We start from the raw sequence: 27,941 nt of genomic DNA, 5'->3' as shown, positions 1-27,941 counted from the left end.
CCAGCTGTGAGAGAGTGGCTTGATGAGCTCAAACATGCAGTCTTTGACGCGGAGGACTTACTGAATGAGATCAACTATGAAGCTTTGCGATGCAAGCTGGAAGGTGAAGGTCAAACCGACAATTTAACCAATAAGGTGTGGAACTTCCTCCCTACTTCTCGTAATAAATTTTATCAAAGCACGAATGCTAAGATACAAGAGTTATTACGAAAACTAGAAGACTTTGTACACCTGAAAAGTGCTCTTGGTTTGACAGAGGTTGTTGTGCGGAAGGTTTCACAAAGAACTCCGACAACTTCCTTGGTTCATGAACCGTGTGTATATGGTAGAGATGAAGTCAAAGAAAATATATTAAAAGTCCTGTTATCTGATGATGCAAGCAAGGATGATGTGTCTGTCATCACCATTGTTGGAATGGGCGGGGTTGGCAAGACAACCCTTGCTCGACTGCTTTACAATGACGATAAGGTGAAAGAGAATTTTACACTTAAAGCTTGGGCTTGTGTTTCAGAAGACTATGATGCTATCAGGGTAACTAAAACTCTTTTTGACTCAGTTACTTCAAAACCTTGTAATACGACAGATCTGAATTTGCTTCAAGTTAAACTAACAGAGCAACTGAGGGGAAAGAAATTTTTATTTGTGTTGGATGACGTTTGGAATGAGAAATATACTGATTGGAACTGCCTCCAAACTCCTTTTACTTCAGGGGCAAGGGGAAGTAAAGTCCTCGTAACAACACGGAACAAAAATGTAGCATCTTTCATGCAAAACGTTCCTATTCAAACCTTGGAACCATTGTCGCATGAAGATTGCTGGTTATTACTTGCGAAACATGCGTTTGGAAATGTAAACTGTAGTGAACATCCAAGCTTGGAAGAAATCGGCATGAAAATTGCACGCAAGTGCAATGGGTTGCCTTTAGCTGCACAAACACTTGGCGGTGCGTTACGTTCCAAGCTAGACTTTGAGGTATGGAACAAAGTATTAAACAGCAGCATTTGGGAGTTACCTTGCCAGAAAAGTGACATTCTTCCCGCTCTAGAATTGAGTTATCATTATCTTCCAGCTAAATTAAAACGATGCTTTGTTTATTGTTCAATTTTGCCGAAGGACTATGAATTTAAGGTAGAAGATGTTGTTTTTCTTTGGATGGGAGAAGGTTTGATTCCCCAAGCTGAGAATGGGGAAATAATGGAAGAGATGGCTAAGGAATATTTTGATGAGCTGTTATCCCGATCATTGTTTCAAATGTCGGGGAAGTCAAGTTTCACTATGCATGATCTCATAAATGACTTGGCCGTGTTCATGTCTAAAGGATTTTGTTCCAGGTGGGAAGGGAGGGAATCACATGAAGTGGAAAAAGTTCGCCATTTGTCATATGCGAGGGGAAAATTTGATGATGCTCTTAAATTTGAGCCATTAAAGGGGGCTAAGTGTTTGCGGACCTTCCTACCTCACTCTTTAAATCCATATTACTCTTACGAAGAGTATTATCTAAGTAAAAAGGTTCTACAAGATTTGTTGCCATCACTCAGATGTTTACGGGTGTTATCATTGTCACATTATTGGAATGTCACTCAGTTGCATGATTCTATTAAAAATCTCATTCAGTTGCGTTATTTGGATCTCTCTGGTACTGCAATTGAAAGGTTACCTGGTGTACTTTGCAATTTGTACAATTTGCAGACATTACTATTGTCAAATTGTTCCTCTCTCGTTGAATTACCTGCAGACTTGAGAAAATTGGTAAATTTACAGAAATTAATGCTGGGAGGTTGTGCGTCTCTTGCTAAATTGCCTGTAGACATGTGGGAATTAATTAGTTTGCATCATCTTGATATTGGTGGAACTACAATTGCAGAGATGCCAGCGCAAATGAGTAGACTAAAAAGTTTGAGAACGTTGACCGTTTTTATTGTGGGGAAATCTTCTGGGTCAACCATTGGAGAATTGGGGGAGCTTACACATCTTCGAGGAAAACTTTCAATTCTAAAGCTCCAAAATGTATTTGATGCTAAGGATGCCGTGCAAGCCAATTTGAAGAATAAGAAGGATCTCAAGGAGTTAGAGTTGGCATGGGGCGATGAAGACTCGAATGATTCTGAAAAAGTTAGAGATGTACTTGACAAGCTTCAGCCTTCGCTTAGTTTGGAGAAAATCACCATCAAATTTTATGGTGGAACCAACTTCCCGAATTGGTTAGGAGACTCATCCTTCTCTAACATACAAATCATGCATCTGAGTGATTGTCCTTATTGTTGGTCACTGCCACCAGTTGGGGGGTTACCTGCTCTCAAAGAGCTCCGCGTAGAAAGGATGAAATTTGTTAAGACAATTGGTGTTGAGTTTTATGGTAGAAATGAATCTTCTCTAATTCAGCCATTTCAATCACTGGAGAAGCTGGAGTTTGAGGAGATGGCAGAGTGGGAGGAATGGTACCAAGTGCAAGTGGAGGTGAATATGGTCCAGACTTTCCTCGTCTCCAAGTGTTGATTCTAAACGAGTGTCCGAAGCTGAGAGGAAGTTTGCCTTGTGATCTGCCTTGCTTGAAGAAACTTAGCGTGTATGGGTGTGCGGTGTTACATGATAAAAGGGCCACTTCTACTACTGGTACCAGTCTTAACATGAACTCCTACAAATCTCTTCAAGAATTGAAAATTAAATTAGATTATGGATGCCAAACAGATGTGTCATTACAAGAGGCAAAGTTATTGTCCGTACTTGACGTTGGAAATTTTGATGACATACCGTGCTTGCCCAACACCAATCGTCTTCAACGTTTGTGTGTTTGGAATTGTCCAACCCTATCGGCGTTCCCCAAAGATGGCCTACCCACTTCGTTGACATCAGTTTCTCTATGGAATTGTAGGAGATTAGAATTCCTACCTCATGAGATGTTGGCCAAATTGACATCCCTTGAGTTTTTGTGGATAGAGAATAGCTGTGATTCAATGAGGTCCTTCCCGTTGGGCATTTTTCCCAAATTGACGTGGCTTTACATTAGGAATTGTGAGAATCTGGAATCCCTTTCCATTGAAGATGGAGTTGATGCGAATCTTAGTCATCTCAATACCTTGTCTATCTCAGGCTGTCCAAATCTGGTGTGTTTTCCCCAGCGAGGATTGCCCACTCCCAACCTGACTCTAATGGAAGTTGGTGAATGCGAGAAGTTGAAGTTATTACCTGAACGTATTCACACCCTCACAGCCCTTCGAGATTTGAGGATAACCAATCTTCCAAATCTGGAGTCAGTTGCAGAAGATGGGGGTTTGCCTCCCAACCTCCAGTATTTTGGCATTGAGAATTGTGAGAGACTGAGGCCTTCATCAGTGGGAGAGTACTGGAATTTGCAAGGACTTGTCTCCCTTGAAAAATTTACAATTGGTGGCAAGGGAAGTCACGAAATCTTGGAGACCTTGCTCAAGCAACAGCTGCTCCCTACCACTCTTCAACGCCTCCAGATCAGTGAACTTTCAAGTCTGAAATCTTTGGACGGAAAAGGACTTAAAAACATCACTTCTCTTTCTTTTCTGAGCATCTCCAATTGTTCAGCCCTGGAGAAAACGTATGAGAATAAGACGGGAGATGATTGGGCCGCCATATCTCACATTCCTTGCATCAAGATAAATGACGAAGTCATCATGTGATATGACCAATGTTTCACTATCAACTCTCAAATCAAATTCAGGTATGTTCTTCAAATAAAAATGTCTTAACTGGTTTTCTTCTAATTGAATCCAAAAACCAAAATACATATTCCTTTTACTTTAAAAATAAATAAATAATCAAATACATATTGATGGAATACTTCACAGGACAGCAAACCTTCTCCTGGAGGAGAGCATCGTTCTCTTGGAGAGCTCTTCATTTGCAAGGTTTCTTTATGTGTCGTCATTTCCAAACGAGAGGAGAAACGGAAAGGTGCACCTGGCTGGAATATCTCAATTGACACATTCCTACAGACAGACATCGAATGTACAACATTGTTATGTACTCTCTCATGATAAAAATGTGTTTCATTCTCATTTGAGCCAGTTTAAATTGTATTCATGCCTGTGGCTAACTTGTGAGTTTAAATTATTGATATTAATCATTCATATTGAAAATATTTTTGCTCGTCATTTTAACTCAATATGTACCGTTGTCTAGAAATGGACCTGTACTTTGCCTTTTGTCAGCCTAAACCAGCCAGCCCAGCTAATGGACAGCCACGTAATACACTCTCGTACTTCACTTTTTCTTTTGGTACAAAAAGGGGCCAAAGGCCAGCACAAACAACCCGCTTCTTCTCTTTTTTGTTCATAAACAACCCCTCTTGTTTTCTTTTTTGGTAGAAAATAACTACGCTTTCACTCCACGCACACAGACAAAAAAGCGTAGTTATTTTTTATGCATTTTGAGTGGTAAAGCTTTTTATGTTATCCTGATTAGGTATATTTTTTTTCTTCTTATCAATGAAATTCACTTGTACTATCGTTTTCTATCTTCTTAGTAAGGTTTGTGCATAAGATAAATTTAGCTCACCCGCATTTGAAATCCTGGGTCCGTTCCTGTCCTCGCTACATTTGAAATCTTATTTGAAGGACACTCTATAGGGTCCCTTACGATTTTTTTTCAACGATCCAAACAGTCTATGTTTTAAGTCTACATTTATAGATCATCCTTGCAAAAAATTAGACAAATCAGAAACCGTTTCGACATATAATTGTGTCCTACAAAATCAATGAACGTGGTGCTTTAACAAAGTACTAAAATTTCAATAACTCAATTGAGTGGTCAAATGATATCGGATTCAAATGATTTTTCATAGAGATAATCTTTGAATGATTATCTAAAAAATAGACAGTTTGGATTAGTGAAACACAATGCAGAGTGAGCCCTTCAAGGGTGTCCCTCAGGGATATCTCAATGGAAGCTCTCTGTATGTATATATTCCTCTTCTATTGAGAGATCCCTCAAATTACGATTTTTTTTTTCAATGATCCAACCCATCTATTTTTTAAGTCTACATTTATAGATCATCCTTGCAAAAAATAATAAAAATTGAAAATCATTAAGGCATCTAATTGCTAGCAACAAAATAGATGAACATAATACTTCAAGAAAAGACTAAAATAACAATAATCTAATTGAGTGGCCAAATAGTTTCGGATTCAAGTGTTTTTTTGCAAATATGATCTTTGAGGGAATATCTAAAAATTAGACAGTTCAGATCATTGTAAAACAATGTGTATTAGGTCCTATAAGGGTGTTCCTCAAATAAGCTTATTGGAGAGAGTAATTCATTTCACTTAAAATTCACTGGTAGAAAATACAAAAATAAAAAAGAGCTCATCACCAATAAGTCCAAGGCCCTAGCCAAACATAAATTAAAAAAATAGAAAATTATAATAGTTGAGGCCCAAAAACAAACATCGAGCCCAATATAAACAAAAAATAAGAAATCCTAAATTTGATAAGCTATAACCATAACTTCCCACCTGCCGCACCGCTTTCGTAGAGAGACTTGATTTTGAATGAGAGAGGTGGGATTGGAGAAGGGTGAAAGTGAATCAAGTTTTTCATGCCAAAAATACCCCTCTCCCAAAAAAAAAATTTCATTTGAAAAATTGTATTAGTCTTTGGAAAAGTAAAAAAACATATTTTGTTTAAAGGCATTTTCATAATCCAAATGCATTTTCATATTCCTGACAGTTAATGAACAACTTAATTGAAATGCATGACTCTAATTCTTGATTAACTCGATTCCTACTTAACCCGATTTATGGTTACTCCGATTCTCAGTTATCCTGATTCCTGATTAGTAAACATGCCCATACATTGTAGTATCACTCTAGAATATAATTTAAATTACTCCCATTTTACCCCTCGACAGTGTTCATATTGTATAGACTGAAAGAAAGCCCCACTGGTGATACGGTGAAAACTCTCATGCAGTCACTAACCCAGCCCAGGACAAAAACACTCAATACGACCAGATAATGGAAAAAATAATAATAATAAAAACTGGTCCCAAAGCTCAGAAGCAAGGTGGTTATTGTTTCGCTTACCATAGTATTGCGGACTTTAAATAGTTTAAATAGAGAAATGAAACTGGTTACATCAATGCTGCAAAACATTTTAATGGGAATTTTACCATAGATATACGAACATATTTTGCTTGTTCGTATATGTCACTCCAATGTAAAGGTCGTAATTTATAGTGGATTATAATAAAATTTTAGATTGTATCATCGATTCAAATTAATAGTTTAACCACATACTATATAATATGCGAGAATTTGCTATTCATATAGAGATTAAATCTTCATTTGATTATCTTTTGGGATCTGATTTTTCCACTCTTTTTTTCTCCACTTACACTCTTTTTTACTTTTTAATATTTTTTTTAATCAATATTGTTCTTTTTAATGATTGGAAACGTTTAAGTGAGAGGCTTAAACAACATGAAACTAGTAGTGAGCATATCAATAACATGAGAACTTGGATTGACATGCAAATTAGATTGAAAATCAATGAAACAATTGATAAAAAGCTACAAGTGCAAATTATAAAAGAGAAGGAACATTGGAAACTGGTTTTAGTAAGAATAATTTCTGTTGTGAGATGCCTTGCTAAAAGAAATTTAGCTTTTCGTGGAGAGAATGAGAAAATTTACCAAGATAACAATGGTAACTTTTTGGGACTGCTTGAATTAATTGCGGAATTTGATTTGGTATTGCAAGAGCATTTTAGATGTATTCAAAATAATGAGATTCATTATCACTATCTTAGTCATAAAATTCAAAATGAGTTTATTGGTATGTTAGGCTCCAAGGTTAGAAGTACTATAATTGAAAACATCAAAGAGGCAAAATATTTTTCTATAATACTTGGTTGTACTACGGATGTAAATCACCATAAGCAAATGACTTTAATAATTCGATGTGTAAATGTGTCAAATGCTCCCATAAAGGTAAAAGAGTATTTTTTAGAGTTCTTGAAAATGAATGATACATCTAGATGTGAGATTTTTAATGAGTTACAAGTTGTATTAAAGTGTCTTGAACTTGATATTAATAATGTAAGGGGCCAAGGTTATGGTAATTGAGCTAACATGAAAGGGAAAAACAATGGTGTGCCAAAAAGGTTTCTTAAAATAATTCTTAGGGCATTTTATACGCCATGTGCTTGTCATTCTCTTAATTTAAAAGTTTGTGATATGGTAAACTCTTGTGTTAAAGTTGTGCCATTTTTTGGTGTTGTGTAATGCATGTATACTCTATTTGCTAGTTCTACAAAGAGGTGGAAATTTTTTCAAGTATCATGTCCATGGATTAACTCTTAAACCATTGTCAACAATAAGATGGGAAAGTCATATTAATAGTGTTAAAGCCATAATAACCCAAACTGATGATATAAGAGAAGCTCTGTTTGAATTGTCTAGGGTTAGTGAAGAGGCAAAAACAAAGAGTGAAGCTGAATCTTTAGCTGCACATGAACTTGAAAGCTTTGAATTTTTGTTAGGCATGAGTATACGGCGTAACATTTTGAAAAAAAATTGACTTGGTTAGCCAAAAATTGCAATATAGAGATATGCAAATTGATGTTGCAATAAAACACTTGAAGCGGCTGGTTTCTTATTTTGTAGACTATAGGGAAACATCGGCCCTACTTTTTGCTAAAGAGATTGCATCAAAGATGGAAATTGACCTTGTATTTCTTGAAAAAGGTCAAAGTCGAAGAAAAAAATAATTTGATGAAAATGACCATAAAGAGACATTTCAATCTGTTGAAGAGTCTTTTGGGGTTAATTATTTTCTTGTTGTTGTTAATGCTGCAATTCCTTCTTTGAGGAGTAGATTGAACAATTAGAAATAAGGCAGTTTTGATTTTTTGTTTGATCCTAAGAATTTATTTCAAATGAATTATAGTAGATTGCGTGAATGTTGTAGAAATCTTGAAGCTGCTTTAACACATAATAATGAATCTGATATTAATGTTGATGATTTGTTTTCTAAATTGGAAGTGTTACAAATGTATTTATTGAAAGAGACAAAGACAGCCGTTGAAATTCTTAAGTTTGTAAAAGTTGTGGATTGTTTTCCAAATGTCTCAATGGCTTATAGAATTATACTGACTTTGCTAATAACTATGGCATCTGCAGAAAGAAGTTTTTCAAAATTAAAATTAATACAATAGCACAAGAAAGGTTAAATGGATTGGCAATCTTATTTATTGAAAAGAATATGATGGAAAATATTGATTTTGAAGAGGTTGTTGATGATTTTGCTTCTCAAAATGCTAGAAGATAAAAAAAATTCAGTGATTGTTTGTATTTTTAATGTTATTGCTTTTGTTTTTTGATTTGTAGATGATGGAGTGGAAGTCAAAGCAGCTTTTTGTGTACAATTGAGCCACTTGAGAACTAAGCCCTATTGAAGAGCCACTAAGCCACTTGAGAACTTCCGTTTTGTTTTGTTGAAATTTTAGAAGCTCTATGAGAGCCTAAATATGATTTTTGTTGTTTATGGATCATGTACTTTTGATTTTTTCTTTTTTGTTAGTTGAATGGAATTATTCTATTTAAGCAGGCTTAGTTGTTTTCTGGGACTTTTGCCCCCTATTCATAAAATGAAAAAGGAATGAGCAAAGTATTAAAAATAATTAAATAATTTAAAAAAACATATATACTAAGAGCCTCATTTAAGTTTTGGACGTGGGCCACCAAAATGTTAGGGCCGGCCCTGACAATTTCTGCTGGGGTTTTGCACTTTTCTTGTTATGTTTAGTTGGGTTCTTTTTAACTCCAGCAAGAGCTACTTTTAAGACATACCAATTTGATGTGAGCACTTCATAATTGCAAAATTTTAAAATATATAAAATAAAAAAAAAACAAGCGATAGTCTAAACTACCAGGAAATAAGGGTTTTTCACATACGATCAAAGTGCTATGGGAGTTCGAACTTGAGATCAACTAGTCTAGACCCCGTTGGCCATAATTGCAAACTATAGATAGATGTTATGATGTATTTACAATCTATTTATTTATTTCCACATCTATTTTTAGGTTCAAGTGAAGAATGTGAGCAGGTTGTGCCATTCTATGCCCATTATTACAGTAAATGGGATATTCCCTAGACCTACAGTTTATGCCAGAGGAGATACACTTCTTGTTAATGTCACCAGCCATGCACAATATAACATGTCAACTCACTGGTATGATATATTTATATGTGAATTTATATGATTATAGCATCATGAAATTAATATGAGCATTTGGGTTTAATTATTAATTAACATTAATTAATCTGGTGGAATTTTTCCGGCATGGACTAAAGCAATGTCGCAATGTCTGGGCAGATGGGCATGCCTGTTGATGTGTAAATTGGTTTTACTAATTTACTTTTACAGTTTTATAGTCTTACAGCTAATTATGATTAAGTAACAGCTTAAGTCCCATTTACAGTTGCGAGAATTTTGTGGCTAAAAGGCTTGTAAGAAATTGCCAAGTGTCATACACACATTGGCAGATCAATTTTGTACTGATCTGGATGTAACTGTTTATATATATATATATATATATATATATGTGTGTGTGTGTGTGTAGCTGAGCTCAACATGAGCCAGTGCATTCATTTCTATAAATATCGGGCAAGAACAATTGCTACAGTACCCAAATCGGGCACTACATCAGGCGTGTTCATTTTGTCAGAAATATCGAATTTTGCAGTCTTTCTTCTCGTCCTTCCCTTTCCTTCCTAAAATCCAAAACATGGTATCATTGAGCCAGGTTCGATCTTGAATCTGGGCGTTGTTTCCTCTGAAAGTATTCGAAGATTTCAACGCAAAATCTTCATACCTTTGCTCCAGTGGCAAGGTTAGATACAATTAGAACTCTAATTGCTTTGGCAGCTCAAAGAAATTGGAAACTTTTTCAATTAGATGTAAAATTAGCATTTCTAAATGAAGTACTGAAGGAGGAAGTCTACATCGAGCAACCTGAAGGATTTGAAGTTAAGGGAGTAGAAGACAAGGTTTATAAGTTAAAGAAGGCTCTCTATGGCTTGAAGCAAGCACCAAGGGCCTGATATGGTGAAATTGATACTCATATACTCAAGTATGGATTTCAGAGAAGCATAAGTGAAGCTACACTGTATGTGAAGACCAAAGAAAGTATTGGTACAGTCATTGTGTCAATATATGTGGATGACACTGTGTACACTGGAAGCAACAGTGAGATGCTGGAAGAGTTCAAGGAGGATATGATGAACAAGTATGAGATGACTGATCTTGGTTTGTTGTATCACTTTCTTGGAATGGGAGTAATCCAGAAAGAATGGAGAATCTTTATTCATCAATAGAAATATGCCAAGACTTTGCTTGACAGATTTGTTTTGAAGGATTGCAAACCAGTGAGCACACCACTGGTTCCAACAGAGAAACTCAAAAGACAAGATGAAGGTGAACTTGTAGATGAGGAGACCTACAGAAAAATAGTGGGAAGCTTGTTGTATCTAAAAGCAACTAGGCCTGACATCATGTATTCAACTAGTTTGCTTGCCCGATTTATGCATGGTCCCTCAAAGAAGCATTTTGGAGCTGCAAGAAGAGTACTGAGGTACGTACAAGGAACTCTGGATTTTGGCATTGAATATGAGTCTGGAAAGAAAGCTATGTTGATTGGATTTTGTGATAGTGATTGGGGTGAGGATGATATGAAAAGCAAATCTGGGTATGCTTTTCCATTTGGCAGTAGAGCATTTTCTTGGGCCTCAATGAAACAAAACAGTGTTGTTTTATCAATTGCAGAGGCTGGATATGTAAGTGCTGCTGAAGAAACAACTCAAGCAATTTGGCTAAGATTTGTGCTGGGTGATTTTGGAGAAGAGCAAATAGAAGCTACACTAATCATGTGTGACAACACGTCTACTATAGCAATGTCTAAGAATCCAGTGTTCTATCAAAGATCAAAGGACATAGGAAGAAAGTTCCATTTCATCAGAGATGCAATTCAAGGAGTAGTAGATCTGATCTATTGCAAAGGTCAATATTAAGTTGCAGATATTTTCACGAATGCATTGCCAAGGGAAAGGTTTTGCTGTCTGAGAGAGTTACTAGGTGTGAAATCAGTAAACCATTTAGAAAGGGAGTGTTGATGTGTAAATTGGTTTTACTGATTTAGTTTTACAGTTTTGCAGCTGGTTGTGACTAAGTAACAGTTTAGGTCCCTTTTACGGTTGAGGGAATTTTGTGGCTAAAAGGCCTGTAGGAAATTGCCAAGTGTCATACACACAAGTTAGGTGTGTGGTTCATGCACTGTCACTTGGAGCTTCATACTAGCTGGGGTTTGCAGACTGCTTTTGTGGTAGAAAATGGGAAGGACTCGGATCACTCTGTTTTGCCTCCACCTACAGACCTCCCACCTTGTTAGTTCCTTAAATCGAACAAATCAGAGTGGAGAGTTAAATTTGTTTTTGTTTTTATATTTTTTTTTTAGCCTTAAGGCTGACAAGTTCTTGAAAACATTCCTGCAAGAAAAGCTCTTGTTAAGACCAATAAAAAGGTGTAATGTGTATCACATTGTTTTAAATGCCAACTTCAACCCCTGTTTTGTGCAGCAAATTTCCGGGACAACATTGGCTCCAAGTATTTAAGTTTAATCTACCAGAGCTTGAAACACATGAATTAGTAAATATATTTCAGGAATTTCTTTCGAAACTTAAAAGTCAGAAAATCGTGAGAGATATCAGCTTTTATGGATACAAAAAGAAATAACCAAACACTGCATCCTAGATTACAGAAGTAACGAATGCAATGATTCCATCAATCAGCCAGTATAATAAACTCACTCCAGTATATTACTACAGACCAAAACTCCACTACAGAACAACAATCACAGCCACACTACAAAATTTCAAGAAGCTAAGGTAGAAATCAGCATAACAGCAACAGAAACAACGCCAAAGCCCAAAGCCCCACCAGCAAACCCATCTTCCTCTTCTCTTTTTCATCTGCTTAGCATCAAAAAAGTGCATTAGTTCCTCCATTAGTGTAAGCCCCAGCACCAGCCACATTCAGTTCAATATCATCCATCCTTTCGCTTTGCTTTTCAACCAACACAGCAATGCTTAGGAACACATCCGTCTGTAAGTCCTTTAAGGCCTTATGCCTTTCCTGATTCTCCATTACCAGCTCTGGCTTCAGTTCAAAAAACTTTGACCTGCCCGCTTATCAATCATTTCCTTGCTTCCTCCCATGTTGCACTGAAATACCTACTCTTGGGACCTTTTTTGTACTCTATTACAATCTCTTCTATCAACCGCAAATTAATAATTATCCCTCCTGGCTTAATTCTCGAACCATTAGACACCGAAATCCTCATTCGATCAACAGGGACTCCTTCCTTGTAGAGCAAGAATACATTTCAATTAGCCATGTTAGAGTGATCTAGCAATTCCCACCTTGCTTCGAATTTTTTGCTTTCCTCAGAATAGTAACCATGTCATTGTTAATTCTATCTATCAACCGTATAAGAACTTTAGCACTGTGAAGACTTGGTTTCTTTATTGAGGTCCGGAAGATCAAGAAGGAGGTTTTTGATCTCTTCCATATCAGCCTTGACGGCTTCAGTCACTTCTTCCAAAAGTTGTGTGAGGTTCTGTTCATCAGCAAGATCAAGAATTCCCATTTCGAAAGTATAGTTTCCCAAAAAGTACAAGCATGCTTGCTTTTTCATCATTGAACAGTTCCCCGAATCACAATAATGGGCGTCGAGATCATCTTGCATTTGCTTACCTTCCCTAGTACGTCATTAGATTGTTGGGATCTTGATTGAAAAAGAATGACAATTTTCTTCAAATTCACAGCATGCTCGAGAATGTACCGCGCAAACTCAATTTCATTAGACCCATTGGAGAGCTCAATAGTTACCTCCTCAAGATGATAAATGAAAGCAAAGTTTTGCAATTTCCAGTATCCCATATCAAACCCAGATGACTGGAAAGGGAAGAAGGAAACAAATTAAAATCAAATGAAATTTACCAAATCGTGTTGAAAAAATAAAATATATTTGAATATGAGAGAAGACAACTACTTGAAGAAATTACACCAGGAAATATAAATGAAAGAGGGTGGTTAAAAGGCAACACAAAATCTCACTTACCATGCAAGGCTGCCCTCTGGGTGGTTTAGACTTTATATTCAAGGTATTCAAATTAGGCATTCCTTTAAGAAGACAGGCCACTGCTGGAACTAGGGCATCAGTCAAGCAACTCAAATGCATACCGAAATGAAAAATATCTAACGATGCTGGCATGGAACCTTCCTTGTGCAGAGCCTGCAATTTTTCAACAAAAAATCTTAAATAGAAAAAGGACAAGAAACCAACCCTACTAAAGAAAAAAGTAATAGTGTTTTATTAAATGCAATATATTTTCGAAAACTAGATTAATAATCATTTTTTGGTCAACAGTTTGAATTCTCATGTTACTCGTTTTACTTCATTTTTCCAGTTTTATTACGTTGATTTATAATTAAATTAAAAAATTATCAACATAGGACTCAGTTTCAAAGTGATAACCAAATAAATGGCATTCAAGAAAAATTGAAGATTAGTGTGAACATTATATAAGTAATATGCCGTCAATTAGTGTCACCAATATCATGTAATACCATCAACATTATACAAAACTCTCAAGTCACAATATACAGAAGCTGTAATATCCTTTTAAAAGATTCAAATTGTAAAATGAGTTGTTTTTTTTTACAAAGAGGAATGAGTATTGTGATTTTACCTTAATGGTCTTCTCGTTTAGAATAAGAACTTTATCCTTGCACAAACTGCTACGAACTGCATGTAAATTGTCAAAGTCATTTACTTCAGGCTCCAGAAAAATCTGAGCTTTTTCTAAACTCATTAACTTCCCGAGGTTTTGGCCATTCAACAGTTTCCCTTCCCATTTCAACTTTCTAAGATTTGGTGCAAAAATATTTAATGAGCGGCTGTCAGGACGAGCATCAAATTCCCAATCTAATTCTATTTCTTCAAGTTTCTCACCAGAGATGCTAAGATGGAGGAGTTTAATACCACAAACTGAAACAAACACAAATGATTCCAAAGACAAGCTTTCAATGGTGATACGTTCTATCCCTGTAACGCGAAAAAGTTGTATTTCTTTAAGGCATTTGCAGGTGCATGAGATCCATTTAAAGAAACTCTCATCCACTATATTAACACAAGTCAACCTCAAGGAAAGGAGATTGCATGAAAAAGATAAGGAGGGTGTTTGAAGAATCACCCCGGAACAGCAAACTGATAGAGACTTCAAGGATTGAGAAAGAAAAACGCAAGAAGGCAACGCAAACATGGTGGTATGGAGTGCTAAGAAATAAAGGTTAAGCACTTCAACATTACACCTTACTGCATTATGAATCCACGTGATTATCCGAAAATGCTCATCAGAAAGCTTACTTACACTTTTGCTTTTAAAGAAATTCCAGAAAACGGAAAAACGCTGCAACTTATTATCACCACGATGAAACAAGTACCGATCCAAAGAACTCATCAACTCTACTTGCTTCTGGTTGGTTCTTGCCTGACTCGCATCAAAATTCACTGATGGCGCTGATACATAAAATCTTCTGCATCTTTTGGACACAGTACCCACTCGAGTGAGGTCTTTGAACGTGAGGAAGGAAAGAATAAGATGAGCAACTTCATCTGGAAGATTACTGAATCTGTCTGTCATACCCTCACTAAAAGCTCCTTCAGCTTGAAAACTTCTAGTTGACCGTAGCTTCTTCTGTAACATCATACTCTATTTATTTTTTATATTGGATTGTTGGAAGCGGAGGTGGAGCTACAAGGAATATCGTTCTCCTGCAATGTTAAAAGAACATAACTGAACCTCACCGTATTTATACTACTCTAAGCACACACAAAAAATAAAGTAAAAAATTAAGAATGATTTCAAATTCATAGTCTATCCAATTGAACAGGTAATTTTGTTGAGCTTCCTCTAAGTGAAAAACCAAATAATTAAGAAGAACTTCAGTGCACCAAATTTTCAAATTGTTGTGTTCATCTTTTTTATTAAAAAAAGTGTATGCTACCTTATTCTAATAGTTTATTGTTATGATATTTCTAGCAACTTTCTGATAGCTTCTAACTATTTCTCTTTATGATAATTCGAACACCTATTAGGTCCTGTGATAATCTGGGGATCTCTGACTTTGTTCTTACATTGGTTTCTCTAAGTGATCTTTCAGTGGTGCTAAATTTCTTTTGAGCAATTGTAAAGTACTACCAAAAAATTTCAATGGTGTTCCCATGTTCAATGTTTTATTAGAATATTATGAATTTGCTCCAAAACAAAAATGAAATTTTCAATCAGTGTTTTTGGTTTGATTACCCTTTATTGAGTATTCTGACAAAAAGCATTTCATTGGCTGGCCCTAGTGTTACTTGTATTATTAATAATACAAAGTAGGTAAAGGGCTGGAGGGAGGGAGGGATTTAAAGCAAACAAAAACAGTAACATCATGGCTACAACAGACAAGATAGAAAGGAAACTCTCTCTCTCCCTTCCCTGTTCCAAAATCTCAATCTCTAATCTCTCTAATATTTATCTATTCCCAAGTCTCACTCTCCAATTTGGGAATCCATCTAATCTCCAAGCTAATAACAAAGGGTCTGATGAGATGTCACTTAGGTTTGTGAATGAGGTAACACTCTCTTGAAATCTCTTATGCATCAGTGAAATTTTTCGCCAAAAGAACAACCCATCTTGAGTTATGGCCTTTTTTTTCGTTTAGATCTTTGTTGAATCTTTCTTCTAATATTATCCACTAAACCCATTATCAATCTTCAAGGAAATTTTCATATGTAATAAACACATTTATTAAAATATCATCACAAATTTCAGATATCACAGCTCAAAAAACCCTAGTTAACAAAATCAAAACCAAATGAAGCAGCCTTACAACTGCAATTGCAAATTAAAAAAATCTTAAACTGATGCCAACCAACCACACAGAACAACACAAGCAAAAATGATAAAGAAGAAGAAGAACAGGAAATCATACCACGAAATTCAGGAAGCACTATTATGAAGCGAAAGCATATTTTATAAATAGAGGGTGGATGAGATGTGAATGAGAGAGCGAGGACAATGGCTGGCCGGCAGCAGAGCCTAGGAGGAAAGAGGGAAAATTATGAGAGGAAGTATACTGAGTGACTGAAGGGTCAACCGCTAAATGGCTCGTTAAAGATGTGATCATTTCAACCGTTAGATCTCTTGACTCGTCGCCGACCAAAAATAAAAAGTTAAGCAAAAGGTCAGTTTCGGTCCTGTAGTTTGCCATTTTTTCAACTTCAGCTCACATTCTGACAATTTCATCATTGTAGTTTGATTTTCTCTCAATTTAAATACACATAATAAATTTTGTCAAATTTCTTTTAATTTAATCTAAAATTTCATTTAAGATATTCTTACATAAAATTTCATTTAAGATATTCCTACATATCAGGAACACATGCTTACTCTATTGTAAAATTGGATAAAACTTTGGACGTGTCCTTGAATTGAGAAAATATCAAACTATAGGGTTCAAATTGAAGCTAGAGAGACATAAGTGAAAAATCTGATAAACTATAAGGACCAAAAATCTTATTTTTTTCAACAGTTAAATGCTTAAATATTGTACATATTTTGCCAATTTAGTCTATGTATTATTGATTTAGCCAATTTGATCATGTATGATTTTTGTGTTTTAGCATTGTTAGACAATCAGATCATTTCCATCAATCCATGAACTTGGTAGTAAAGAAATTGTTTATAAAAAAAATTAAAAAAAAAAACACTTTTCTAAAATTGTTCACCCCAAAAAGTGTTCTAGTGTATTTTAGCATTTGTGTGTTGGTTTTAAGTTATTTGGGCCCTAGAATGGGCTCAAATAAATTATGCGTAAACAAAAGAAGAAGATAGAGCAAATAAACAAAAGATTTCTCATGAGTTATCAACTGGAAATCAAGTAAGCAAAAGCAAGAAGGTTGTTGAGAGACTTTGATCAAGTTGAAATCTGTTTGAGAGAGATTGAATGTGTAGCCTCAATTTTCTGATAATAAGTGTCATTTGTTGGCATAGTGACAACAAGGGAGATAGCTCTTAGATGCTAGGGAACAAGCCCCCATCAATTATTGCTGGAATTAAGCAAGCTATATTGACTTTGAAATGATGAAAGTAAGCGAAACACCCAACAATTTGAGTGGGATTTGATACGATTTTAGACATAAATTATGCATAGAAGCTTGAAGTTTGTAAGCACGTTTGAGAAGAACATCTCCATTCTAGAATTTGTATCTTTTAGATAAATTTGTGTCATTAGGTTTGTTTTTTATTTATTTATTTATATAATCATAAACATTCCTGAATTATACAAAACTATCTGCTTGCATTTTTTATTTTCATTTTTTATTTATATCATTCGTGATCCTCAAGGTTAGCCAGCATGCTTACAAGTTGTCCATGTTGTAAAAAATTGTTCAAAATTCTGTTGAATTTATGACATGACACTCATGTGGGCCTTACATCTCTAATGATATGACATCATGTGAATTAAATAAATATATATTTAAAAATGGTAAATCATAGAAAAGACTTTTAAAAAATTAAAAATCAAAACCAAGAAAAAATCACCACCTCCTCCATCGAACCCCAATCCTCCACCCTCACCGTTCCTCCTCACCGTTCCCCCTCACGGTTCCCCATCCCCAAAGCCACTATGATAGAGCCAAGTAATTCTGGGAAACAACAGTTCCTCCTTCTTGTCCTAATTATTCTACTGCCATAAAACCACTGACCAGAAATGGAAGCAACTACAAATGCAATAGCCAAGCACAAGAGAATGAAGTGATGGTAGTTGTGGAAGATCATTTGCACCATGTAGGAATATTTTATAAATATTCTATGGAGCCCACATGATGTGGCCTATGTGGTAAATAAATTATTTAATTGATTTAATAAATATTATTTTGAATAATCATATTGGTCAAATTAAGAAAAGTAATTTTTTATTTTATTACATGGGTGGTAATTAATTAGCACTACACTAGGAAATTAATTGGTCATCTCTCTACTTATAATAGTGCACATATCCATCTTTTGTGTATAATTTTTGACTGACAACACATATTAGGGTTTCTAACGTGCAAAAAAGTTAGAGAGAGAAACCTATTTCCTCTACATTGACAGCTCACCCATGGATCCTCAAGACAAAAATGTTCATTTATTTGAAGGCTAATTATCAAGGTATGTATGTATATGTTAATTGAATTTCCGCTTGATGCTATTGTGAAAATCATGAACTTCAAAATCTTGGATAATTTATTGAGTCATATGGTTTTACCTAATATTAAGTTTACACAGCAACTACAGTTGAAGGTCTCTGTGGACTCAATTTGGCCTTAATTAGAGATAGATGTCCTTTTTCTAGCTTTGAAATAATTAGCTAAGACAATGTATTTTCATTTACTATTGGGTTAATATATTTTCTTGTTATAGATTGATGAATGGTTTTTTAAAAAAAGGCTAAATTGTAGCAATGGCCCCTGAATTAAGACCAAACTTTACTTTATGTCCCTCATATTGTTAAATTGTTACGGTGGCATTTTAATTATGCTTCCACTTTTAGAAATCGTCATTTCTTTCATATCAGCTAACTTTTTCATTAAAAATGATGACATAGCATGGACAAGTCCTACTTGGCATAGGGGCAAAAATGTGTTTTCACACAAAATTTTTTAAAAATAAATCTCATCTCTCTCTTAGAGAGAAAGAAGACATTTACAAAGTCAATTATTGTAATTTGCAACTCTTCTAATTTTTCACACATCTTCAGAAATTCAGTCTAGCTGATCTTCTAGTTAATTAACTTATGTGTGCACAGCTCATATCAGCTTTTGGATTTTCAATCAGGCCAAGAAGAAGATAACATAGAAAACATGGTAAATTTCAACAGAAAACTTCCAATTGCAAACTTATTAGCTCCTGGAAAAGTATATAAATACCATGCTAGCAAGATAGTGAAATAACAACAGCAATAGAACAAGTTGGTTTCAGGCCTAACCATTTATCTAGCTACCATGGCCTTGAGATTTGTTCAATTGCTGATCATATTTGTACTGGCCCTGGCCACCTCCCAAAGGATCCTTGCAAGTGATCCAGACATCCTTTTTGACTACATAGTCCCGCCAAATAACAAAGTTGATGCTAATTTCTTTACTTACACTGGATTCCGAGACATATTCGATGATGTTCCTGGAAGCTTAAACGTAACTAAAGCTACCTTGGCTGAGTTCCCTGCTCTTAATGGACAGAGTGTGTCTTACGCCATAATTAAATATCCTGCAAACGGGGGAGTAAACCCACCTCACACCCACCCTCGCGCTGCTGAGCTTCTGTTCCTTGTTGGTGGTTCCTTGGAAGTAGGGTTCGTGGACACGAAAAACGTTCTATATACTCAGAAGCTTAAAGTTGGAGACCTATTTGTGTTTCCTAAGGGATTAGTCCATTACCAGTATAACTCAGATGCTAATTTACCACCCTATGCCTGTGGGAGCAAATTTCCCCGCGAGAATATTCGCCCAAGATTCCTTCGTCTTCTCAGCCTCTCTTTCTCCCTGCAAAACAGATCGGAGTAAAAGGACCACACCCGGGGGGTGTTGGCCAAAAGGCCCTCCGATGCCTAAGTTAGGTAGGGTAATTCAAGGAAAACCGGGTGACCGGAGCCGTGTGTGGTGGTCGAAGCCTTGTGTGAGAGAGAGAAAGAGAGGAGGTGGCTAGGGTTTTTGAGAAATAATTTCTGCAGAGTTTTAGTAGGAATTTTAGACGTACCTCATCCTTGTGCGTAACCAAGTATTTATAGTGGCATTGGAAAGGTTGGTTGGGTTGGTGTAGTTGGTGAGGTTGGTGTGGTTGGTGTAGTTGGTGAGGTTGGTGTATTTAGGGATTATGGATTTAACCGAATCCCTAATTAAGGCGAGGATCAAGTAACCCCCAATTTGATTAGGTAATTCCCAATTAGGTTAGGTAACTCCCAATTAGGTTAGGTAACTCCTAATTAGGTCAAATAATTCCCAAATTGATTGGCCTAATTATTTGACCTAGGGTTTTGATTTAATTAGGTTCCCACAAATGCCCCCCAGCTTCTACGTGGCGTGTGGCGGCATGTAGGAGATGTGTATTAACTGTTGGGCCATCCAACTGCAACTGAGCTTCCTTCTTTGAATTGGGCTCCTGCGTGGAGGAGGCTTTTTACTCGGGCTGCCCAGCTGTAACTGTGCTGGAGGTGCGCAATCTGCCGCTGGAGCAGGTGGCAGTTTGGGTCGTCTTTTTTGTGCCTGATCCAAATTGCTTCAATTCCTTCTTCTTTTTGTGCCACAAACTAGGATCAGTATGAGTCAAGGCGATCACGTGCGAAGCACGAACGTGCTGAAAGTCAGCGGCAGATAGGAAGAGGAGGTTGGTGACGGTCCGTTCGCTGTTCTCACCTACTGTGATGGTAAGTTGCATCCTTTTGATCTGCTACAGTTGCCATGGAATTCTTTGTTGTGTATCTGACTAACTTCCATCTTCTGCTTACAGAGAATGACATCTGCAAGAAACTCGATCTCAGCCCGAACATGACCAAGGTTCAGTAAGCTCTGAACATCCCTATCAGGTTCCTTGAATGGCATTGGTTGCTGAGCAAACATCGAAAGGAGGTTGGTGGTCTGCCCCCTGCCGGAGATGTTGGAAGATGGAAGCTGTATGGCTCGGGCTTAGATGATCTGCTAGCTGAGCAGGTGGAGTCTTCGACCGAACTTCCTCCTTCTGCCACTAGCAAGTCTTCTTTAATGGGGGGGTCTAATGTGCTGAGAAGATCCCCATGGGAGTTGCTCCTTTTTCATATGCCGAGATCAAGCTCCTTGTCAACGCGAACAACGAGAAAGTCAATAGCATGCATAAGGTCTGGGATACTTGGACTGCAGGAACGGTGCTCTTCCTTGTTGCCCTCTCGAACATGAGGATGGTGAGTAGCTCTATCAAGACTTGCTGCTCAAAGTGAGCAAATCAATGCCATGAATGTAGAAGCAGTTGAAGAGCAGGTGGCAGATGAAGCTGCAATGGAGGAAGACAACGCCAAAGGTGGTGCAGCTAATGAGGTTTAGGGCAGATGCGGAGGGGCAGGCAGCTGAGCAGATGGTGCCGGTTGAGCAAAATGAGGCTTATTTCTTGTTGAACTTGGTTGATTGGCCGCTTTGTTATGGAATTTTCAGTTGTCTTTCGAACTTCAATTCTCATTGTATCTTGTAAGTGTGCATCCGGAGACATAGCACTTGAAAGAGACTCCATTGAGTTTGTACTTGTGAAGTAGCTTGCCTGCAATGGAGAGAAGGCTCGTCGCCTGTGTGTGTATGTCGGGGACACAACGCATGAAAATGACTCCATTAAGTTTGTGCTCTATGGAGCAGCTTGTCTGCAATGGAGGTGAGGCTTGTCGTCTCTGAGTGTATGTTGGAGACATAATGCTCGAAAAAGACTTCATTGAGTTTGTGCTTCGAGGAGCAGCTTGTCTGCAATGGAGGTGAGGCTTGTCATCTCCGAGGGTATGTCGGAGACGTGATGCTTGAAAAAGACTCCATTGAGTTTGTGCTTCGAGGAGCAGCTTGTCTGCAATAGAGGTGGGGCTTGTCGTCTCCGAGTGTATGTCGGAGACATAATGCTTGAAAAACACTCCATTGAGTTTGTGCTTCGAGGAGCAGCTTGTCTGCAATGGAGGTGAGGCTTGTCGCCTGCGTGCGTATGTCAGGGACATAACGCTTGAAAAATACTCCATTGAGTTTGTGCTTCGATGAGCAGCTTGTCTGCAATAGAGGTGAGGCTTGTCGCCTACGAGCGTATGTCGGGGACATGATGCTCGAAAAAGACTCCATTGAGTTTGTGCTTCGAGGAGCAGCTTGTCTGCAATGGAGGTAAGGCTTGTCGCCTGCGAGCGTATGTCGGGGACATAATGCTCGAAAAAGACTCCATTAAGTTTGTGCTTCGAGGAGCAGCTTGTCTGCAATGGAGGTGAGGCTTGTCGCCTGCGTGCGTATGTCGAGGACATAGCGCTTGAAAAAGACTCCATTGAGTTTGTGCTCCGAGGAGCAGCTTGTCTGCAATGGAGGTATGGCTTGCCGCCTGCTTGGAGTCAAGCTGGTAAGCTGCACGTTAGCTGCTGCTCGAACAATGGCCTTCTTGTTGTGGTAAGATGTGAGCTGCTGCTAGTAAGTTGCAACTCGAACAATGACCTTCTTATTATAGCAAAATGTGAGCTACTACTGGTGAGCTGCAACTCGAGCAATGGCCTTTTCTCGTTCTTCTTCAAGCAGATCACGATCGACCCATTTTCCTTATGCGCCTTCCATTCTTTTCTTGAGCAGTCCAGCACGATCTTGTTGGATACTTCTGCTAGGTTTTCTTGGCCTCAGACTTTTCCTTGGGCAAGTTTTTGTTCACCAGGTAGTCAATGATGGGGTTTTTCAGCTAGGATCCTCATCGATCTGCATAAGGTCTGGCTGCTCTACCTCTTCTATGCTAGGCTGGTTAAGGTGCTTGACTGGGATGAAGCGTCTGAACTGGGTATCCAGCGCTGATCCTAAGCTTGCCAGTGCATCTGCGTGCGCGTTCTCTGCTCGGGGCACCTGCTGAATGGTGAAGGTAGGAAACGCCTTCAACAACTTTTTGGACTTTGTCAAGGTACAAGATCATCCTTGGGTGCTTCGCCATGTATTCTCATGAGGCTTGACTTGTGATCAGCTGGGAATCCGAGTAGATGGCCAGCTTCTTGATTGATAGCTCCTTTGCCAAGCACAAGCCAATGAGCAATGCCTCGTACTCTGCCTCATTGTTTGAAGCTGGGAAGCCAAGTGTTATAGCTTGCTCTAACAGGGTTCCATCCGGGGTGACGATGACGATGCCTACTCAAACTCCTTTTTGGTTCGACGCTCCATCTACGCGTAGCTGCCACATGTCTCTGGGTTGGTCAGGTTATGCGGAGGACTTGTCTGCTCTCGGACTTTCCTTCTTTTTGCTGACCAGCTTCTCTTCTTCGGCTGATGGTGTGAACTCTGCAACAAAGTCTGCTAAGGCCTGGGCTTTTATAGCAATCTTTGGCCGGTAGAGGAGGTCGTATTGGCTTAGTTCTATTGCCCACTTCATAAGCCGCTGAGAAGCATCAGGGCTGTGGAGGATTGATCTCAAAGGAAAGTCAGTCATAACGATGACTCAGTGAGCTTGGTAATAAGGCCGCAGCTTTCGCGCGGAAACGACAAGGGCCAAAATGAGCTTCTCCAATTTTGGGTAGCGAGTCTCTGCATCGAGGAGAGCTTTTGACGTATAGAATATCGGATGTTGGGCCCCAAGTTCTTCTCTGATGAGAGCTGAGCTGATGGCTGAGTCGGACACTGCCAGGTACACGAACAAGTCTTCACCAGGAATTGGCTTCGAGAGCAAGGGAGGTGAAGTAAGGTAGGTCTTTAGACTCTGGAAAGCTACTTCGCACTCCTCGTCCCACTTGTCTTTTTGCCCATTCTTCAAAGCTTTGAAGAATGGTTTGCACTTGTCGGTAGACTTCGAGAGGAATCAGTTGAGAGCTGCGGATCTGCTCGTCAGACTTTGTATTTCCTTCACTGTGGAAGGTGACTTCATCTCGAGAATGGCTTTAATTTGGCGTGGGTGTGCCTCGATACCTCATTGTGTGACTAAGTACCCCAGGAATCGGCCGGATGATACACCGAACGTGCATTTACTTGGATTCAGCTTCATGCGGTATTGGCGGAGCCGGCTGAATGCCTCGGTGAGGTTTTTGAGGTGGTCTCCACGCTTGGGGGCTTTGACCAGCATATCATCCACGTAGACTTCCATGGTTCTGCCAATCTGCTCCTTGAAAATCTTATTCACGAGCCTTTGGTATGTTGCTCCAGCGTTCTTCAACCCAAAGGGCATGACCTTGTAGCAGTAGGTCCCTCTCTCGATGATGAAAGAGGTCTTTGCCTTGTCATCGTCGTACATCATAATTTGATTATAGCCGGAGTAGGCATCCATGAATCTGAGCAGCTGGTTGCCGGAAGTTGAATCCACGAGCTGGTCGATCCTCGGCAATGGGAAGTTATCTTTAGGGCATGCTTTGTTGAGGTCGGTGTAATCGACGCACACTCTCCATTTGCCATTTTCTTGTTTTGCCACCAGAACGACGTTGGCCAGCCATTCTGAGTAGAAGACCTCTTCAATAAATCCAGCGTCTAGAAGCTTGTCGATCTCGGCTTCAATGATTGCGACTCTCTCAGTAGCGAAGTTGCGTCTCTTCTGCACCACGGGCTTGCTGGCAGGGTTGACATGGAGGCGGTGGCAGATGATGTCTGGGTCGATGCCGGGCATGTCAGATGGTGACCACGCGAACATGTCTTTGTTGTTTTGTAGGAAGATGGTCAGCTCCACCTTCTCGTCTGGGCTTAGGCGCGAGCCGATCCTCGCTTTCTTGTCTGGCTGGTTAGGATCGAGGGGTACTAACTCAACGTCTTCCTCAGGCTTCCAACCTTCTTCAAGGGAGCCTTCCGGGCGGATTCCCTCCTCTTGATCCCTCATTGATGACCATGAAGGTTTGCGAGCAGAGCACTGGGGGTGAGTGGACGTCAAGGTCGATCGTTCCAACAGTGATTGATGTGGCCCCATTGAAGCCGGTAAGCGACCTGGCAAGTTTGCTAATCTTGGGCTCTAATCCCATCTGTTGGATGACAGATAGTTGCAGGATGTTAGCTGCGCTGCCCTCATCCACATGAATTCGCTCGATCATAGCTTGTTCAATCTGAATGCTGATGACTAGCGCGTCATTATGCGGTAGGTCAAGCCCGATCAAGTCCTTCTTCTGGAAACCAATGACGGGTGTATCCACAATGACTGGTACTCCTGTTGTGACTTGGGAGACATAAGTCGCATGCGCGATCTTCCTCTTGCCCTCCTTGGTGGTCAGCCCGGACACCCGGGAGTCAGCTAGAATGGTGTTCATTCGAATGACCTTTTGGGGAGGTTCCTTGGCAGCCGCATCACGATCCTCGATCTGTTGGATGGCCTTCTTTGCGACGAATTCTGTGCAATGACCTTCTCTGACCAGCTCCTCAAGATGCCTTTTCCAAGCGTTGCAGTTGTTGGTGTAATGTCCGTGCTCCCCATGGAATGCGCAGTATTTACTGGTGTCCCTCTTAGAAGGGTCTCCCTTCATGGGTGGCGGTCTCCTCACCCACGGCTTGTCCTTCACTTGAGCCAGGATCTGATGAATTGGGATAGCGAACTCAGTGAAGGTCCCAATTTCTGAGCTTCCCTCTCGGGGCCGCGATCTGCGCTTATCTCGGGCTCTTTGCTCGAACTGGTTGCTCTTTTGGCTTGCCTGCTTCGTCGGGTGATCAACGTATTTGCTGGCTTTCTTTGCGGCGATTCGATCATCGTCCCAAAGTGCGTAGCGTTCTGCCGTCGCGAACACTTCTGCCAAGGTTTGACTTTGTGTTATGGCCAGCTCCCGGTATAACTCGTGCTCGGTTGGCAAGCCCTTCTTGAAAGCTGATGATGCAACTTGGTCATTGCATCCTATGATGTTAGCCTTTTCAGCCTTAAACCGTCTTAGGTAGTCTCGTAGAGACTCATCTGGCTTCTTGCGCAGGTTGAATAGATGGTCCGCATGCTTTCTGACCTTCTTGTAGGAGGTGTACTCCTTTGTGAAGATGAGGGCCAACTCCTTGAAGTTTCCTATCGACGCGGACGGTAGAGTGTGGAACCAATCTTGAGCTGCTCCTAGCAGGGTCATCGCGAACACTTTGCACATCAGGGCATCGTCTGCCTTGTACAGGATCATGGCGCTCTTGAAGTGCCTCAAATGGCTCTCAGGGTCAGAGTCTCCCTTGAATGGAGTGATGGATGGCGTTGTGAACCGCTTCGGTGGAGGAGCTTGTTCCACTTTGTCAGTAAAGGGCGAGCAGTCAACTCGATCAATTTCCTTGTGCAGGGCTTCTTCCATGCTTCCTTTAAGTTGGAGAGCTTGGAGTCGGTCATTCACTAGCTTCTCGACGTCCTCTGCTCGCAGGACTGGAGTCTCGGGCCGACGTCTTTGGCGTCTCGAGCGTGACTGGCTAACTTCTTCTTCGGTTCCCAAGGGTCGATCCCCTTGGGTGTTCTGCCAGTGGGGCAGATTAGGAGATTGAGCTTGTGAGGATTCCTCTACATCTTGTCGCCTCGTGTTGGTCCTCGAGCAGGTTGGTGGGCATCGATCATCATCTTCTACCCGCAAGGAGGGTCGCTCAGGTCGACGTCTTTGGTGTCTCGAGCGTGACTGGCTAACTCCTTCCTCGGTTCCCAAGGGTCGATCCCCTTGGGTGCCCTGCCCATGGGGCAGGTTAGGAGATTGAGCTTGTGAGGATTCTTCTACAGCTTGCCAGCGTGCGTTGGCCCTCGAGCGGGTCGGTGGGCGTCGGTCGTTGCGCTCGTCGCGCGACTGCTCACGAACTCGAGCTCCTTGTGGGCCCAAGCGGGCGTGGACATTAGACTGTGGGCCTAGCCTCTCGAGCACATTGGTCCTTGGTCCGAGCCTCGAACGGCTCAGAGTACGGCTCGCGGCTGTCTGCATCTCATCTGCTCGATCTCGATCTCTCCTCTGTCGGTTTGCCCTTGTCTGACCAGCCTGGGACCTCTCGAACTGCTCGCCGGCGTGCTGGTGTACCCTTCTCTCCTCGTCACTGGGTCCAAGGTTTGGGCCTTGATTCAAGTTGATCTGCCTGAGTAGCTGGCCGATCAGGTTGTTCTGATCATCGACCTTCTGCGTGAGCTGATCGACCCGTGAGTTGAGGTCCACCTGACTGCGCGGGTCAAGTAGAGTGTTGTGCATCGGGCCCAACGGCATATGGGCTAGGGCTCCATTAGAGGCGTACACAGGTGCATATGCCAAGTGTGATCGCAGAGGAGGGAGAGAATGGATCTGCTCCAAGACTGGGACGACGTCGGAGTAGCCATGGGGCTGCGCAGCAAATCCAGTAGTTGAGTGGTGTGGCTGCTACTGTTCTCCGACGGTAGGACAGCGAGGCAGAGCAGCTCCGGTAATCGGCGCTGGCAACTGCAAGGCTGTGGAGGTCCCAGGGTCATGTGGCGGCTGTTCTGCAATTCCGGCAGCTGAAGGCGGCTGCAAAGCACTAGAGGATGACTGCAAGGCGTTGGCAGCCACGATTCCGTGCGGTTGCATTGAGGTTTCCACCACGAAACCATGAGATGGGCCCATCGTGGTGGCGTTACTCTTCGTACGTCTTGTATCAACCATGGTTGTTTGAAAAAAATGTGTGAAAGATGGATTTGGAGCACGCTTTGAATATATCTCGCGCTCTCAATGAAAGCACCAATTTGTGGGAGTAAATTTCCCCCAAAAGAATATTCGCCAAAAGATTCCTTCGTCTTCTCCGCCTCTCTTTCTCCCTGCAAAACAGATCGGAGTAAAAGACCACACCCGGGGGGTGTTGGCCAAAGGCTCTCCGATGCCTAAGTTAGGTAGGTAATTCAAGGAAAACCGGGTGGCCGGAGCCGTGTGTGGTGGCCGGAGCCTTGTGTGAGAGAGAGAAAGAGAGGAGGTTGCTAGGGTTTTTAAGAAACAACTTATGCAGAGTTTGAGTAGGAATTCTGACGTACCTCATCCTTGTGCTTAACCAGTATTTATAGTGGCCTTGGAAAGGTTGGTGTAGTTGGTGAGGTTGGTGTGGTTGGTGAGGTTGGTGTATTTAGGGATTATGGATTTAACCGAATCCTTAATTAAGGCGAGGATCAAGTAACCCCCAATTTGATTAGGTAATTCCCAATTAGGTTAGGTAACTCCTAATTAGGTCAAATAATTCCCAAATTGATTGG

General features: G+C 40.0%; 3 protein-coding genes across 4 annotated transcripts; 2 read left to right on the top strand and 1 right to left on the bottom strand.

Moving 5' to 3' along the window:
• Nucleotides 1–414: 414 nt before the first annotated feature.
• On the top strand, nt 415–1,592 carry LOC117617999 (putative disease resistance RPP13-like protein 1). Its single transcript, XM_034347635.1, has 2 exons — nt 415–1,438; nt 1,585–1,592. Exons 1-2 carry the CDS (start codon nt 415–417, stop codon nt 1,590–1,592), a joined length of 1,032 nt encoding a protein of 343 aa, XP_034203526.1.
• Nucleotides 1,593–11,711: 10,119 nt separating this feature from the next.
• On the bottom strand, nt 11,712–16,220 carry LOC117619880 (putative F-box/FBD/LRR-repeat protein At4g03220). 2 transcript variants are annotated; one of them, XM_034349938.1, is made up of 4 exons: nt 16,069–16,220; nt 13,779–14,863; nt 13,148–13,321; nt 11,712–12,981 (listed from the first exon to the last, which is right to left on the bottom strand). In XM_034349938.1, the coding sequence occupies exons 2-4, from the start codon at nt 14,796–14,798 to the stop codon at nt 12,721–12,723; spliced, it is 1,455 nt and encodes a 484-aa protein (XP_034205829.1). In that variant the 5' UTR covers nt 14,799–14,863; nt 16,069–16,220; the 3' UTR covers nt 11,712–12,720. The 2 variants fall into 2 exon arrangements, with proteins under 2 accessions (XP_034205829.1, XP_034205830.1); XM_034349939.1 differs by lacking the exon at nt 16,069–16,220 and having other exon boundaries at nt 13,779–16,062.
• Nucleotides 16,221–19,126: 2,906 nt separating this feature from the next.
• Nucleotides 19,127–21,193, top strand: LOC117617997 (putative germin-like protein 9-2). The gene is made up of 2 exons (XM_034347634.1): nt 19,127–19,595; nt 21,063–21,193. Exons 1-2 carry the CDS (start codon nt 19,127–19,129, stop codon nt 21,191–21,193), a joined length of 600 nt encoding a protein of 199 aa, XP_034203525.1.
• The last annotated feature ends 6,748 nt before the right edge of the window (nt 21,194–27,941 follow it).

The sequence above is a fragment of the Prunus dulcis genome, chromosome 2 (genome assembly GCF_902201215.1).
Source record: "Prunus dulcis chromosome 2, ALMONDv2, whole genome shotgun sequence".
Lineage (NCBI taxonomy): Eukaryota > Viridiplantae > Streptophyta > Magnoliopsida > Rosales > Rosaceae > Prunus > Prunus dulcis.
This window is presented reverse-complemented; position numbering and strand designations above follow the sequence as displayed.